The 16,202-nt window shown below is 41.7% G+C and overlaps 1 protein-coding gene across 1 annotated transcript; it reads right to left on the bottom strand.

The window, feature by feature from the left end:
• Positions 1 to 1,868: 1,868 nt before the first annotated feature.
• Positions 1,869 to 10,304, bottom strand: LOC121947511 (deoxynucleoside triphosphate triphosphohydrolase SAMHD1-like). The gene is made up of 14 exons (XM_042492594.1): positions 10,056 to 10,304; positions 9,460 to 9,620; positions 9,106 to 9,221; positions 7,761 to 7,831; positions 7,488 to 7,631; positions 7,151 to 7,221; positions 6,834 to 6,942; positions 6,643 to 6,734; positions 6,432 to 6,547; positions 5,336 to 5,469; positions 4,307 to 4,390; positions 4,046 to 4,150; positions 3,786 to 3,923; positions 1,869 to 3,654 (listed from the first exon to the last, which is right to left on the bottom strand). Exons 1-13 carry the CDS (start codon positions 10,071 to 10,073, stop codon positions 3,786 to 3,788), a joined length of 1,359 nt encoding a protein of 452 aa, XP_042348528.1. The 5' UTR covers positions 10,074 to 10,304; the 3' UTR covers positions 1,869 to 3,654.
• Between the last annotated feature and the right edge of the window lie 5,898 nt (positions 10,305 to 16,202).

Below are 16,202 nucleotides of genomic sequence, written 5' to 3'. Positions count from 1 at the left end.
GGTTTTGTTTCTGCACCGGGTGCGCCAAGCTAACCCGAAACACAGACATTTCCGGTGGCTGTAAGCCTATTCAAAATAAAAGTCTCTTGTCGTACAGTTCTCGCCTCTGAGCCATAGACTGTACGATCTTAGCAAATAAGCGAACTTGTGCTTAGATAATATTAGATAATACAGTGTAGCCAACTTCACCTTGTATGTTCACAGCAGATACCTCCACTCAACACTTGCACTTTGCCCCTATTACACTCACACCTGTCTCCACAGAGCCATAACAGGGAGGCACTTTAATAAGGTACAATCAGGCTTGGGGGTTAAAAAGAATATTACACATGCAAATATATGATATAAAACATGACTACCGTTTCAGTTTGGCTTTAAATTGAACTTTACCTTGGACTATTTATTCATTTAGCCCATTGACTATTTATTTCTACATTTTAGTCAGTTTTACTGTTTTATTAAATGATACAATATTTCATTATTTAACATTTATTCTATTATTATTTGTTCTGTTATCCTTAGTTTCCTTAGTTCTTGGTTTTAATGAGTACTCTATCTATCTATCTATCTATCTATCTATCTAATCATTTGGCTGATATCAATATTTCTTCTAGTCTCCCCATCTCAATTTAGTGATAATCAAGTGTCTTATGCAACTGGAATTGACATCATATTATGTATATTCATGTTATGCATAAGTAAAACCTTGCTTCCGGAATTTTGTTTGCTACTTTTAGTGAACTTGACGCTTCCCGTTTTGCTGACACCCGGAGGGTGGAGCCAAATATAGCAGAGCGAATGAGTCCAGAGAGTTGACGCCTAAACCCCGGATTACCCTCAGTGACAGCGATGTGCGAAATCAAGTGCCGGTGTTTTTGAAAAGTCCTTTTTCCATCCGCATATTGCTTTTAAAGTATGGATAGGTCATTTTAATTACATGTGGACAGGAAGCGACCGGAATGAATATCTGATGTCACACTTAAGATAAGTAACCCGACCTATAAGTTTTAGACTTAACATGTATTCGTTATTCATTCATTAAGGGCACATTAAATGAATGGGATGTGGTAGCCTGTTAAAGCATTGCAGTTTTCAATGTATAGAAGAAAAACTCTGATGGAACAAATAGCTACTTTGGCCTTTTTACTAAGAAACTGTTTGTGTTTTATTATGGTGCAAAACAGGAGAGGAATCTTTTAAAAAAAATCAAGCACAGAAGAGGGATTGTTGTTTTTATTTGTCTTGGGGGAGGCACACCTTTAAATTGTTATAATTTGTGTGTTTTTTATTTTTAAATACCCTATTTCAAAAACCATGTGAAACCTTATGGTGGATTTAAAAGGCAGACTTTCTTTAAAAATCGCAAGAATTACACCATTCATCATAGCCAGAAACTGTGAAAACAGACATTTCAGACAGTCCATGAACACATGTGCAATGAATGCTTCCATAAAAAATAAAATTGTGATATTTCATTATTTAAAGCTTTGCCAAAAATAATGGTGGGTCAAGCATTTTCCTCAGTCACAAGGGGCATTCAAGGCATAATTTTTCCATCTTTGGGGAAGGGTTAAGATAAAAACAAAAAGTTAGACCCAAGTCAGCCCCCTCCCCTGATAAACAAACAACAGTCCCCTCAAGCACAAAGTACCACAGTGTATAAATACTAATCTCAGAATAATATCAGAAGGTTCTAGTAAATAATTAGATGATAAATATGAATAAATCATGAATTGTTGCAGCTAGTAAAGGTCCTTTATGTACTACTGGTTGACTTCATAAAATACATAACTAGGCATGGACATGCAACAAAGAGAAAAAAAGTTTTATTTCAAATAGAACAGTACAATCTTTTATCAACCCATCTCCTTAGGAATACAGTTGAAAGGCTCTAATAACCTTTGGTTGGTTTCCCTTTACAGACCCATTATATATATATGTATGGATATGAAAACATTTTCACACTTTGCAAAACATGATACCCAGTTTTGTCTCAACTATATTTATACAAATGGTTACATCAAAGAAAGCAAGTTGAGCTAGACATTATGAGTGCATTCAGAGAAAGTTGCTTTTAATGTAATCATAATATATAACCATAATTCTCTTATTTCACAATGATAGACTGAATACAAAGCATTCCCAAGAGTCAGATTCAAAAGGTAAAATTATTCAAAACAAAACGGGATAAAAAAAAACCCCCACCAATTTTTAAAAACAAATGAATAATTAAAATGAATAAGTGACAATAAATGCAGTTGGTGATTAAATATACATACCACAAAATGTTCAAAATGAAACCACACCATTAAAAACAACCTCTAATCAAACATCACTCAAAGTCAAAATAACTTCTACTTAGATTACCACATTAATCCACATGATTAACATCAAAACCAAACTCCTTTAAACATTTGAAATCCTTAATACACAAATTAATCACTTTAACTCCACGCATGTTAGTAGTGCTTTACAGCTTACCCTGATCAGGAGGAATACACAGAAAATACCAAAAGAGTTAAAAAAGTTAAAAGTTAAAAAAAAAGCTCTAAAATATGATGTATACATATTTAGTTTCAGACAAAGACATTTTAAGTAACCATGGTTGTTTACAATGGAATTACATAATGGCAGGCTTTTGGTATCAAAATGGTAGTAAAACAATGATTCTGTTTAAAATGTGATGCAGCTGCAGATAGAGAAGGGAGTCTAAAATGAGGCTGATTTGAAAAGGATCAAACTTAAACAAAGATATTTATATAAAATTAGAACATGAGTATAGGCTTGAAGGCTTTGCAATTATGCATCCTTGTACTCTTAAATCATTAGGTTTGAGATAAAAATGGTGTCAAGTACAACACTGTGCTCATTCATATCTTTTGAAGTGGGGTTATATGGGGTACTTATCAACAGACAGTGTATTACATAAAGCAGATGTCGGTTGCCAGACTCCACTGAGGAAAACAGTGATTTAATATCGGTGAACACAGGAGCTGCTGATCTGGTGCTGCCTCGCACGTTTATTATGTTTGTGTTATTGTGTGACTTTACCATTTAAAGTGGTTAGTTAAGATAAATCAAAGTCACACCAACTAACTAACTGATCAAAGTAGCGGTCATCTTACAACTCCTGTGTTTAGTAAGTTAAAATGACTGTTTTTGTCAATGGAGTTTGGTGGCTTTGATGAGAGCACAGATGGGGAAATAGAAGGTGATAAGGGCTTCCCTGCTGTAATGGGCTTTCTGACAGAAAGGTAACATGCTGAAAATACTCTCAATTTTTTTAGGTGGGATTTTTTTTTCACAATACTACAATACATTTTGTTGCTGACCTCCATCCACAGCACTACACTGCTTAGCTTGCATGTCAGACTCCATCCTGCTTCTCTAAACTGGGGGCGTGCCGACAAACATCTATCGTAGGTAATAAACTTACTATAGAAAAGTGCCCCATACAACCTCACCATATAAATTCCCAAACTATCCCTTTAAAATACTCATCTTATGTCACATTTTTAAAAAAATAATGTAAAATCATTTTGATCCTATGAGTATCAGAAAGTTTTTTCTTTCTTTTTCCGGATATGATCTCCATGTTTTAAAGCTTTAGTTATTTTCCCCAGGGGTGTCCTCAGGAGTTTCTGTGTTTCCATACTGCATGCAAAGACAAACAGAGGTGCATCAGTATTAACAAGGGTAGTGCAGAGTGTAGCTAGTGAGAGATGCATTTATAAACTATAACTATGCAACTATACTATATTTAACAGCCTAGATCTAAATATTACCTAAAATAATGGAAAGCCCTTCCTTTCGCACCACTGGCGCAGGCGCTTAGTAGCGACCCTCAGTATGTTTTCATCAGTCTTCTTGCAGTGAACCCTGATCAGCTGCTCAGAAAAGCGCTCTGGGAGTAGCTGGGACACCTGACAAGAATAACAGCAGCATGAAATGAAGCGTAATGACACACCAGGGGCTGCATTATGAAGAAATACACGCAAGGAACAAACAGCTGATGTAATTTTTTGTTGTCATTGTTAGTTCTGACCTGGTCTCTGGGGATTTTGAATGCTTCGGTAACGTTTGTCTTTCTGTAGAAGTACACATTTCTGATTGGGTCCTTATCTTTGCTTCCATAGTCCAAAGTAACGACCTAGAAGAGAGGGGTAAGAGAGGGGTAAGCCTGTCTTAATATTCACAAGTAAATTACATAAATGTAGACAGGCAACATCTGACAAATTAAATGATAAACCACAAAACTCAAGATTTAAAGAAAAGAGAAGTAAAAGTGATAAGACTAAAAACTTACAGAAACTTCAAAGTCCTGTGGTTTTAGCTCGTCTCCCTCAGAGAGAGCTTCAGCCAATTCCTTTTTCAAAATGTCAATCTTCTCCTTCTGGAGGGGGTAGAAAAGAGGAGAAGTTGGAGGTATAGAGAAATATAAAAGTCTGGATCCATCGAGCATCATGATGCATCAATAATCATTGTATAAATGAACTGTTATCCTCTGAACTGTAATTGAATTGAATCATGCAGTGACCGGAAATCTCACCCCTAGTACATTACATGTTAACATGCGCTGACAGAGCACTTTTACTATTCACACACTTGCATCAAACCACCAACCCTGCTCAACCTCCTGAGCCACAGGTGTGTAGCATATATAAACCGTGACTAAATCACAACAAAATACTTCTTCCATTGACAACAGTAACAAAAATATGTAAATGACAGCAACTTAATTGGCTGTGTTTACGTGGGTCGTCACAGCTAGCCAGAAAGGTTTCAGGAGGTTGCACTTGACAGAGCAACCAACTGTCTCTGTAGGCGCAGTGACAGGCAGGGGTTGTATGGCAGAAACGCTAAGAGGAAAATTTTCTATCATCCCAAACTTTTTCTGTGGTCACAATACAGCTGTTGATACAGCACAGATATTGCCATCTTGCCACCTTAGATGTTAACTGTGATGCACAGTTTTGTTGTTTGCCCACAAAAAAGTGAAGGATTTTTTTTTACCGTTTTGTCAGCTAAATATAGTCTAAATGACATTTGATTCTGGGATTTTGCTCACACTGCTATCACATCCTCTAAATTGAATTTCTAGGAATTGTGACTGGTAGGAATTTGTTGTATTCCATGTAAATCCAGAAACAATGCAGACAGAGGCTATTTAAATTAAAACACAATAGAAACAAGTAATATGCATCAGCCACAAAAGGAGCACAACAGTCAGCTTTGTATTAACAAAATATTCATTGTTTCATTGCAGCAGATAAATAGATAAGATGTTAAATAGAGGTGTAATGCTCCACAGGCACACAAAGACAGTATTACACACCTTAGTTAGGCTTGATTTGGGCTTTATTTCACCCAGAAACCTGTAGTGCTTTCGAGTGATGATCTTGTGTAGGATCTCCCTCGCCTCAGCCAGCTCTTTCGATGAGGAGTTGAGTATTTGTTCAAACACACTATCTAGGATAAACAGAGTAGAAGACAGGTGAGTTAGAGCTCCATCAGTCATAGTTTTTCACAAATTACTGACACTGTAAACTGACAGGCTTAACCGACCAAACTAAGTAACAAATTTGATAAATGATGTAAACTTCATTAATTTTTTCATAAATATGAAAAAAAAAAACATGATGAAACTTCAGTAAGGTTCTTCTTGTTACAGTGTCAAAGTTTTGGGTAATGTATTAAGCTCCGCCCTCCTCTTTATTGGACTTGATGAGGTTTACAAGTATTTTACACTCTAACAACCTCAGCCAAACTTGTTACCCCAGAGAGCGATAGGTTCACTAAACATGCTGGTTAGTTGTTTTCCTGAAAACATTTTTGTTGTTGTTGATTTTGTTAGTGATGTTACAATTAAAACAGCACTCTCTGAAAAGACTAACAATAAGGCTAAAATCAAGTCTTGGTCTTGCTCATCTGAGTATGCCCAAACTAAGCAGCCAAACAGGGTTATTTTATGATCTACCTATTTGACTTATATTTAAATATTTAAAGATTTATTAGCCCTACACCTCAAATCAAGAACAATGCTGTTTCTTTGTTTTGATATGTTCCTTATGGATAATAGTGAGGCTCACTGGACCCTTTAGAGCAGCGTGAATGAGAGCCCGTAAAGATGATCTTTGTCTCACTCATGGGTCAGGAATGCAACTGTCTAAAGTTGCCATACTCTTACATGTGTTTGTACTAGTTTATGTATAGTGGTAAACTAGCATGCTTAGTTAGTATTATAACTGAACATCCAAATGGCATACTTAAAGGGTTTGTGGTTGATATATATATATATATATATATATATGTAACATATATAGAATATATATGTAGCGTTGTTAAACATGGCACAGACTCGTGTCTCGTGTCCCACTCCTCCATGTGTCTGACTGTTAAAACACAAGCTCACAGCACTGAGTGGTATCTACCTGTCAGCTTGGTGTAGGCCTCCATGTCATCTATGGCCGTGGACAGAGTGAACATCTTCCCTCCTGAGCCTTCAAACTGGATGTGCCCGTCTGCTTTTAAAAAGGCCTCTGCGATCCTAGATAATCATACACAACATATGATCACTTTATGCATATCATAAAAGAGATTGATTTTTATAAAAGCAACTTTAGGCAAAGAGGCGTTATTTACATCGTTTCTATGATTTTGTTCACTTTGTGCTGGTACGCTCTTCTGTGGAGACAGTATCTTGTGTAGAACAAGTTGTACTGATTGGCCACCTCCTGTTAAAGGAATTATGTGTAATTAAGTCAGAACTCATCATCTAAACCGATTACTGTTTTAAAATTTCATCAAAAAAGGATAATTAACAAAGTCAGCACCTTGTCTCTCATGCAGATGTGCTTCTGCCCATCCACCTCACACACCCTGGCAAACTTAATGAAGCGATGATAGTCAAAGTTGCTCTGCATGCCCAGGTGGTGGCAGTCCCTAAGAGGAGCCAGAGTGAAGAAATGTGTAAAGAAATGGACTTTCATGTTACACAAATCAAAGCACCCCCGCTAATACGTCATTTATTTATTTATTTTTTTAATAATCAGGGGAATAATGTAATTGTTCTGACGAAATAATACAAAATAAGTGGTTACTTGACATTGAAAAATGAATTGCTCTTCAGTAAATATTAAACAAGCCTCACCTAGCAAAGTAATCAAACTTGTCCACATCGATGCCGTTTTGTTTGTTAGCCACAATTTGATAGAGGAAGGACTGCAGAGACGACAGCACATTAGTAGCAATAGACATTGACTGCTGCAGCAATGATGATAGTGAATAATTTCAAACAATTCAAATGGGTTGGACTGTCGTTCTGCACCTTTCAGTCATTGCAAACAACTCTATATATCCCCGAGGAGCAATTCCTGAGGCACGCATAGTAAAAAGAAACATACAACGGGACATAAATGGACAAAAGCATGGTGGACAGCCAGTGAGCTTGTGTGGAGACAATACAGGCCAAAGCACACTTTTGGTACCTTCTCGCCTTGAGCAGCATTCGTGTCTTGTCCTTCAATCAATTTTTTGATGAAGTCCAGATCCAGGTTTTGGCCTACCATCTCCTCCCTCAGATTATTACAATCCACCAGGTGGTCAAGCATGTCCAGAGAGGCCTTCTCGTGCTGCAAAATACAAAATAGTGAGTAATGAAATTACACCATTGTCAGAGTGAGTGATGATGCAAGTGTTGGTGTTTCCCTGTTTGGTGTTGTTCTTTTTCCTTTTTTAACAACAAAATAACAGTTTCTTACCTTCCAAATATAACCTGGACGTGCTTTGGGGATGAACATTCTATCATACAGATGGGAAAAGGGGCCATGTCCTAGATAAGGAGAAATAGATAAAGACAAATGTAGGCGAAATCATGATTGTGTGCAAAGAAAACTGAGGTAAACTGTGAAGTAATACACCCGTAGATCGAGGATAGCTAAACAGGCCTATTTTGTTTGTTTGGTGTGGATGTAAATGTGGATGCCTCCATGTTTTTATGCTGTTTTGTCTCTGCTGTATGAGTCTTAAAAAACAAACTAAACAGCAAATTTTCCATCCACATGTAGCCCAGACTTCAACAAAATGCCAAATTTGTACTACACCCATTTGTGCTGACCCAAAGTGACTTTTATTAATTAAAGTCCCAGGGGCCGTATTTACAAAACTTACAAAAATTCTTAGAGTTATGATGTTCTTCAGGATTTCTCCATCAAGTTAAGACTTGGTCCTGGTAAAGATCAAAGTTATTCACAAAGTGTCTTAGTCCTTAAGAGATCTCCTAAGGTGCAAAACGCTAAGGAGGAGGGAGGAGAACTTGGTGAAAATGGTACAAAGACAAAGATGTAGAAGAAATAAAATACTGAGTTTGCAGTGTGATTAAACAAATGGTGCTTTCTGTGTCACAGTTCAGCTTATGTCCAGTGCCTGTCCACAACTTTTTAGGCTGACAAAAAGGAGCATCTGTGGTAATCAGTCACATCTGTGAAAGAATGCATTATACCTGGCAACAGGATCAACCACACCTCTTCACTAAGAGTAAAGTTTCTGTCCCTTCCTAGCTCAGAGTTGCTCTAAGAATTTACCTTAATCACTTCTAAGTTAGGACTCGTAGCTAGAAATCTTTAGGCTAACTTAGGAGTGCTCAGAGAGTACTCTCAGAATGTTTGTGAGTAGATCTTTTGTGCTCAACTATTGGGTGTCTATTTTATTGGTTGTGCATGAGTGAAGAAGTCACGGTGAATAACTATGTATGCTTTCCTCCAGACACTAGGACACTATAATTGCCTTCCAAGAAACTAGATAAAAGGGCACACTTTTTCACCTCTCCTGTTATATAGGTTTTTAACCTGAACAGCCTGCAGGAACTGATGAGTTTTAGGCAGTAACACAACACTGAAAGAAATAGTTTTGGGAAGAAGACAAACATACATTGTACATTTCCATGTGAACTTTTGTTTTTTTCTGTCTTCAGTGTCTGCCATTTGATCAGCACCAGCTTTTATTTGACATTTTGTGGATAGTTTCACTTTCATTTTCAGTCATAATCACACCCATCAATAACCATTTAAAATGACATGTTATAGTGAAAAGGTGTACATCATTCACCCAGGTCATGGCAAAGTCCAGCAATCTGTACACAAAGGACGTCTTCGTCAGTGATGTCGAGCTCTGGCTGCCTCATCCTCAGAGCTTTTACAAGTTCTCCTGCTAAGTGCGCCACCCTGTACCCCCACATAGAGCACACAACAACAAAAAAGTTAATCATAAAATTATTGCAAGAGTATTCTGCAGCAACGATTGAAACATAAGCTGTTATTATACCTATACTAAGGTATGTAATGTGTTTACTTTGGTTTATTGATTTCATAAGGTGCTTTACTGCTAACCAGTCTTTGCTTAATATGGATTGTGATTCCTTAAGATACAAAGCTGTATCTGTCTAATAATGCGCTGACATGCCCGATCGAGTGTTCAAAGCGGTTGTGGGATGCTCCAGGGTAAACATAGTAGGCCGCTCCAAGCTGCTTGATGTTTCGTAGTCTCTGGAACTGAGGTGTGTCAATGATTTTGACAAGAAGTGGGTGTAACTCCACATGCCTGTGGATGGGATCATTAAACACCTGGCACAACACACACACAAGTTCTCAGTCAGTTTAAATCTCAGTAAAACCAGTTCCAGTTCACCTGAGGTATTTGCAGTGAAGCCAAAGCTTCAGAGGAATGGCCTAAAAAGACTTATAGGAACACTTGGCATGTTAATAAATATGAAACATGGCACATTAATTAATTTATCACCCAAAAGATACCATTAAAAAAGACTCCACTTCTGCTGAGTTATAACTGAACTAGTTTTTCTTCATCTTATCATCCATGCCTCCACCATAGTTTGCAGACTGACAATTGACTCAACAGTAGAAAGTAGAAATCCATAATCTTAACTTTATGACTGTGAAGGTTCATTCACTGACTCTGGCATTGTTCTCACTCCTTTACTGTTTTGTCTCCTTTATCTCTACAGCCCTGAAAATGTAAAGTACATTTACATGATATATTACCTTGCTTTGCTCAGTCATCTTTCAGAGTTTCCTGACGTTGTGCTGGATTTTCAGATTGCCACCAAGTTCTCTACAAAAAATGGGGAAAAGAGAATATACAGAGGACCACAGTTTGTAATAGCTAATAGCTCCACTCTGGATAAGCTGTGGCGGGGCTTACATCATTGGGTTGTCATGGTGCCTGCCTTTCCTCCTCCTCCCCCGCTGACAGTACTTTTCCACTTACCCTCCCTCTGCTCCGCTCTACCTGCAAACCACACCCACCTCTGCAGCCTGCTCACCTCACAGCTGCAGCTCATCACCAATCAACCCAGCATATAAGCCACTCCAGCACTCTCACTCACTGCCAGATTGTTCTTCTGAACTATACGAGACTTTCCAGCATTCTTCTGCCAGACCTTCCGAAGCCGACTCTGCCTGTCCCCGACCTGCTCTCCTCGCCTGCCTCCCAGTGTACCTACTTGCCTTCTGTCCCCGACCACATGCTCTGTTTCGGCGTCTCGGAAATCTGACTGCTGATCTGGTAACGTCTCCTGGCTTCGACAATCCTCCTGCTTTCTCCTCGTCGGTACTGCTGCCTTCGTGGACTGCTTTTCTGGTGACGGAACTCCTGCCTGCCCCCGACCATCCCTCTGCTCACTCGACAACGACTCCTCCACGTGTTGTCGGCTCGACGAGCTACGGGGCTTCCTGCTCACCGACTACGGTTGCTGTAAGATTCGTCTCTTCTCCTCGTGTGAACCTGAAGAACGAACTTTTCACGCAACTGACTCGGTGCATATTGAACGTTATCTGCGTTGGTTTAAATAAAGTTTATTACCAACCGTTGCTGAGTGTCAGAGTACTGCATTTGGGTCCTAAACACACCCGTTTCAGTACAATCTGGCCAGTCATGGACCCAGCAGACTCCACTGCTCTTCAGTCCCTCTTAGCCCGTGTGGAGGTAATGCTCCAGCAACACAAAGCTCAGCTCACCTCCAACGTGGCGGAGGCTCGTCAATCTGCTTCAGCTCTCGAACGGGCGCTAACCTTGTTAGCCAATCAGGTTCAACATATGGCTGCCTCGTTGACACAGCACGCCATTCCTGCTCTGAGTCCTGCTCCGCCTGCCCCTATTCCAACGGCTTCCCCAAGCACTGCATCTGAACCGCGGGTAGGGGCACCAGAACGCTATGCCAGGGATCTGGAGGGCTGCAATCTGTTTCTTACCAACTGCTCGATCCTGTTTGCCCTGCAGCCTCACACATTCGCCACGGAGGGAGCCCGAGTTGCCTTCGCCATCAACCACCTCACGGGTAGAGCACGCCTGTGGGGAACGGCGGAGTGGGAGAGAGGCACGCCGGCCTGTGTTTCCTTTCAGGCATTTGCAGAGGAGCTGTGCAAGGTATTTGGGCCCGTTCCTGTGGGTCCCGATGCCACAGGGGGACTGCTGAGTCAACGGCAGGGAGATCGGACAGTTGCTGACTTTGCCATTGATTTCAGAACCCGAGCTCGGCAGAGCGAATGGAATTCGGTCGCCCAGTGCGATGCCTTCCTCAACGGGCTACCTCCATACATTAAAGATGAACTGGTTTCGTTCGATCTACCTCATTCTCTGGATGGTCTCATTGAGATAACAATGAGATTGGACAGATGAATCCAGGCGAGGAGACGGGAGCAGCGCCTAGAGGGAGGGGCTCATCGCATTCCCGTTCGCCAGCATGGCTCTCCTGTGATCCCCGGTCTTCCACCAGACTCCGTTCCAGGGGTGTCGGAGCCCGTGCAGGTGGGTTGTACCAGGCTGTCCTCTGAGGAACGTGAGAGACGACGACGGGGAAACCTCTGCCTTTACTGTGGCCAGGCCGGCCATTTTGTCTCCAAGTGCCCGGTAAAAGGGAGGGCTCAGCAGTAGAGAGGGGCATCCTGCTGAGCCGTTCCCAGAACTCTGTCCCTAACCCTCGTCCTCTGTTCCACGTCCAGCTCCTGTTGAAAGAGGGATCTCACACCCTTGCTACCTTCATAGACTCAGGGGCCGACGTAAACCTCATCGACGAGGAACTCGCCCGTCAGCTGGGGATTGAGCAGGTCCCTCTTCCTCGTTGTGTGCCGGCCAGCGCCCTGGATGGACATCTCCTGGGAACGGTCACTCATCAGACCACCTCCATCTCCATGCTTCTGTCAGGGGAACACCACGAGACCATCAGGTTTCACATCTTGAGGTCTCCCAACCTACCCCTGATCCTCGGGTACCCCTGGCTTCGCCGCCACAACCCGCACATAGACTGGTCCACGGGTTTGATTCTGGCATGGAGTCCTTCCTGCCAGCAGATCTGCCTCCGACAGAAGGTCAGGCCTACGCCGTCTGCTAACTCCTGCCCTTCTCCAGATCTCTCCGGGGTGCCTTCTGATTACCACGATTTTCGGGAGGTATTGAACAAGTCAAGAGCCACCTCTCTGCCTCCTCATCGACCATATGACTGCGCCATCGATCTCCTGCCTGGGTCTGCTCCTCCCAAGGGTCGTCTCTACTTGCTGTCTGCACCTGAGAGGGAGGCCATGGATACCTACATCAATGAATCCTTGGCTACCGGTATCATTCGACCCTCCTCGTCGCCTGCTGGGGCCGGATTTTTCTTCATCGGCAAGAAAGACGGTTCACTAAGACCCTGTATCGACTATAGGGGTTTGAATGAAATAACGGTCAAGAACCGCTACCCTCTCCCCCTCATCGCCTCGGCCTTCGAACTGTTGCAGGGTTCCACCATCTTTACTAAACTGGACCTCCGCAACGCTTATCACCTGGTCCGCATCCGAGAGGGGGATGAGTGGAAGACGGTGTTCAACACCCCCACAGGACATTATGAATATTTGGTGATGCTTTTCGGGCTCACCAATGCTCCAGCCGTGTTCCAAGCCCTCATTAACGACGTTCTCAGAGACCTGCTGAACAAATATGTATTCGTCTATCTCGACGATATCCTGATTTTCTCCCGTTCCAAGCAAGAGCATGCTCATCATGTCCAGACGGTCCTGCAGCGCCTCCTAGAGAACTCTCTGTTTGTTAAGGCAGAGAAATGTGAGTTTCACGCCCCTTCTGTCACCTTCCTGGGCTACATCATCGGCCACAACCGCATGGAGATGGACCCTACCAAAGTATCCACTGTGACCTCCTGGCCTGTACCCGACTCTCGCAAGCAATTGAAACGTTTCCTGGGGTTTACAAACTTCTACAGACGATTCATTCGAGGTTACAGCACCATGGCTGCTCCTCTCACTGCCCTCACCTCCTCCAAGATCCAGTTCTGCTGGACCTCGGCTGCTGAAGATGCATTCCAGCATCTTAAGAAATGCTTCAGCTCTGCTCCCATCCTCCTTATTCCCAATCCGGACAGACAGTTCGTGGTGGAGGTCGACGCCTCGGATGTGGGGGTGGGGGCCGTGCTCTCCCAACGTTCTGCTGAGGATGAGAAGCTGCACCCCTGCGCCTTCTTCTCCCGATGTCTGTCTTCTGCTGAGAGGAACTATGACATTGGTAACCGGGAACTGCTGGCAGTAAAACTGGCGTTGGAAGAGTGGCAACACTGGTTGGAGGGTACTAAGGTTCCCTTCCTCGTCTGGACGGACCATAAGAACCTTGAGTACATCCGCTCCGCCAGAAGACTCTCCCCGTTCCAGTGCGCTTACGGCTTCCAGCCCCCCCTGTTTCCCTGGGAGGGGTGCGGTCCGGAGGAGCGGTCATGGGTGCCGGCCCGGCAGGTTCTGGATGCGCAACTGGTGGAGGAGTTTCACCGCCTGCATCCTGACCAGCCCTCCCGCGTCGTCTCAGGGCGGGGGTCTCCCGACTCTGTCCCTCATCCTCCTCCTGCTTCCGGGGCTTCTGGTTCTGGGGGCGTCAAGGGGGTACCCATGGCTCCTCTGGGGGGCAATTCTCCTTCTGGTGACAACGAGGTTGGGTCGGACATCTCCGAGGAGTACACTCGTGTGAACCCCAGAGACTGTGCTTGGGCTCTCTGTCTGAAGAACGAACTTTTCACGCAATTGACTCGGTGCATATTGAACGTTATCTGCGTTGGTTTAAATAAAGTTTATTACCAACCGTTGCTGAGTGTCAGAGTACTGCATTTGGGTCCTAAACACACCCGTTTCATGGGTAAAATGATTATTAATTATTCCTGTCACTCTATGTGTGACAGGCACAGAAGTAGTATCACAAACAGTGAAATGGCATTTGTCCTCTGCAATAAATAAATAAATAAATAAATAAATAATAATGATAATATTTGAATGCCTAAATTGAAAACCAAATACCTACCCAATTAACATATATTTGAATAGCTGAATAATTAGAACCAGCCCTAGTTCTTGGTCAGAAGCCTGAAATAATGTTACGCAGGAGTAGTGTAGCTTGTTTATAGCCTAACATTAATGTTTTACTCCTTGGGATTGCATTAAGGCTTCAAAAATCATGAAAGTGGTGTTCTTTTGTGGAGATTATTTTGCTAACCAGAGAATATAACTATAATAAATGTTGTTATAATAAATTGTTTTCTGCAATATTCCAAAAATCAGTGGAAAAATCCCATAGGCTTTTTGATGAGGGAATCAGGCGCAAACTTCTTTGTTGGCCTACATAAAAACGTCGTCCCTGGATGACTCTATTACCCCTCTCACACCAAAACTGGTGTGTGCGCGCAGGTTTTTCACACAATTAAACACACATTTAACACAATTAAACTTGCTAAATATAAGTAATCTACTTTATTCCCACTGCCAGTGAACACCATTGCAAGACACGTGTTTGCCTTTCTCTCAGCTTTTGTATTTGTGTGTGTGTGTGTGTGTGTGTGTGTATGCATATGTATTTGGATGGACTTTTTAGCACTGCTTAGGAGAAGACTGGTATTAATGATGGTGTGTCATTGTATCTTGCCAGTTAAGGAGCTGAAATGACCATGCTCACCCGAGTATTGCATACCCATCAATGCCGATCGGAGCCAAAGGTGATAAAAAAATGTTTCTATTGCTGTCATTTGACTTGGGTGCGAATGCCAATTGTATGCATTTGCATTGCATTTTAAAACCAGATCTTAGCAAGTGTTAGTGTGTTTTTTGTGCAGTGGAATGAGGCTTATGAGCTCCAATTGGACTTAACTCGCAATCTGGCTTCCCAGAGTCATACCTTACATAAAAGTTGATGGTGACACATTGCCTGTTCTGAGCAAACACAGATGTCACTTGGTTTGGTAAAACACACAGTCATATAAATGTCACCTGTGGCCCATGACCAGAGTTTGAACAGAGGAGACATGGGTAAATAGGATGTGCCATTTTTGAAGGCCAGTGTTTTCAAGAAGAAAAAACTGTGTTGAATGATTTTTGATTTGTGATTTGTGTTTAGAGTTTTATAAAAATGTGACTGAGATTTCCATTTGTGTAAAAACAGTGGAACTGTGCTTAGAGTTTAGCAGTCTGGAGTATTAGTGTTGATATGAGCTTCAAGATTTTAGCATTGTGAGTCATTTTATCTGAATATGCAATAGTGAAAAAGCTCTATATGTATATAAGCTTTATAACAACAAGTAACCTTGATATTGGCTAAACCTGAACATTTTTTGTGTTGAAGCAGTTCTTAACAGTTAACTGATGGCTAGCCATGAGATTCAAACCAATACCAAACCAGAAAACTTACCTATACTTGTTATAGTTGACAGAGGTGGTTGCTGCATCTGAAACTTTTGATGTTGATCTGACAAGCGCTGGAATTATTAGGATAGTCACACAAATGATGTTGTACCGCATTGTTGATGCAGCTGATCAGGGCAGACCTGCAAAAAGACAGAGCTTAAACATACCTGGCTTTTATATCTCCACCCCAGTGTGGTCACTGCCCTCATAGTAAAATTCTTCCAAAACAGACAGCAGGTCAGCATAGAAACGAAAACTAAAGAGAATACAAAACTTAATTTAAGAGGTCCTTATTTCATTGTGGTTGCTTACTAATTTAAAATTTAAAATACAAATAAAGCAGATAAAGTCTCATAGTTCCCACACAATATATGAAATGCACTGCCGATTTCTGGGATGCAGTGTTTGACTGCATGCAGCCACAGAGCTTAAAATCTGTGACACACTGTAATAGATCAAACCACCCAAAAGTCTATAAAATTT

This window comes from Plectropomus leopardus, chromosome 8 (assembly GCF_008729295.1).
Source record: "Plectropomus leopardus isolate mb chromosome 8, YSFRI_Pleo_2.0, whole genome shotgun sequence".
In the NCBI taxonomy this organism is placed as follows: domain Eukaryota; kingdom Metazoa; phylum Chordata; class Actinopteri; order Perciformes; family Serranidae; genus Plectropomus; species Plectropomus leopardus.
Note: the sequence above shows the minus strand (reverse complement) of the source record. Positions and strands in the feature narration are given on the sequence as shown.

What these genes read in the sequence shown, in the direction of transcription:
- LOC121947511 (XM_042492594.1), bottom strand. An exon ending in TGGACTTTGCCATGACCTGG is followed by an intron (nt 7,832 to 9,105) that starts GTGAATGATGTA and finishes CTCCTTATCTAG; the next exon opens with GACATGGCCCCTTTTCCCAT. An exon ending in GGCCTACACCAAGCTGACAG is followed by an intron (nt 5,470 to 6,431) that starts GTAGATACCACT and finishes TGTTTATCCTAG; the next exon opens with ATAGTGTGTTTGAACAAATA.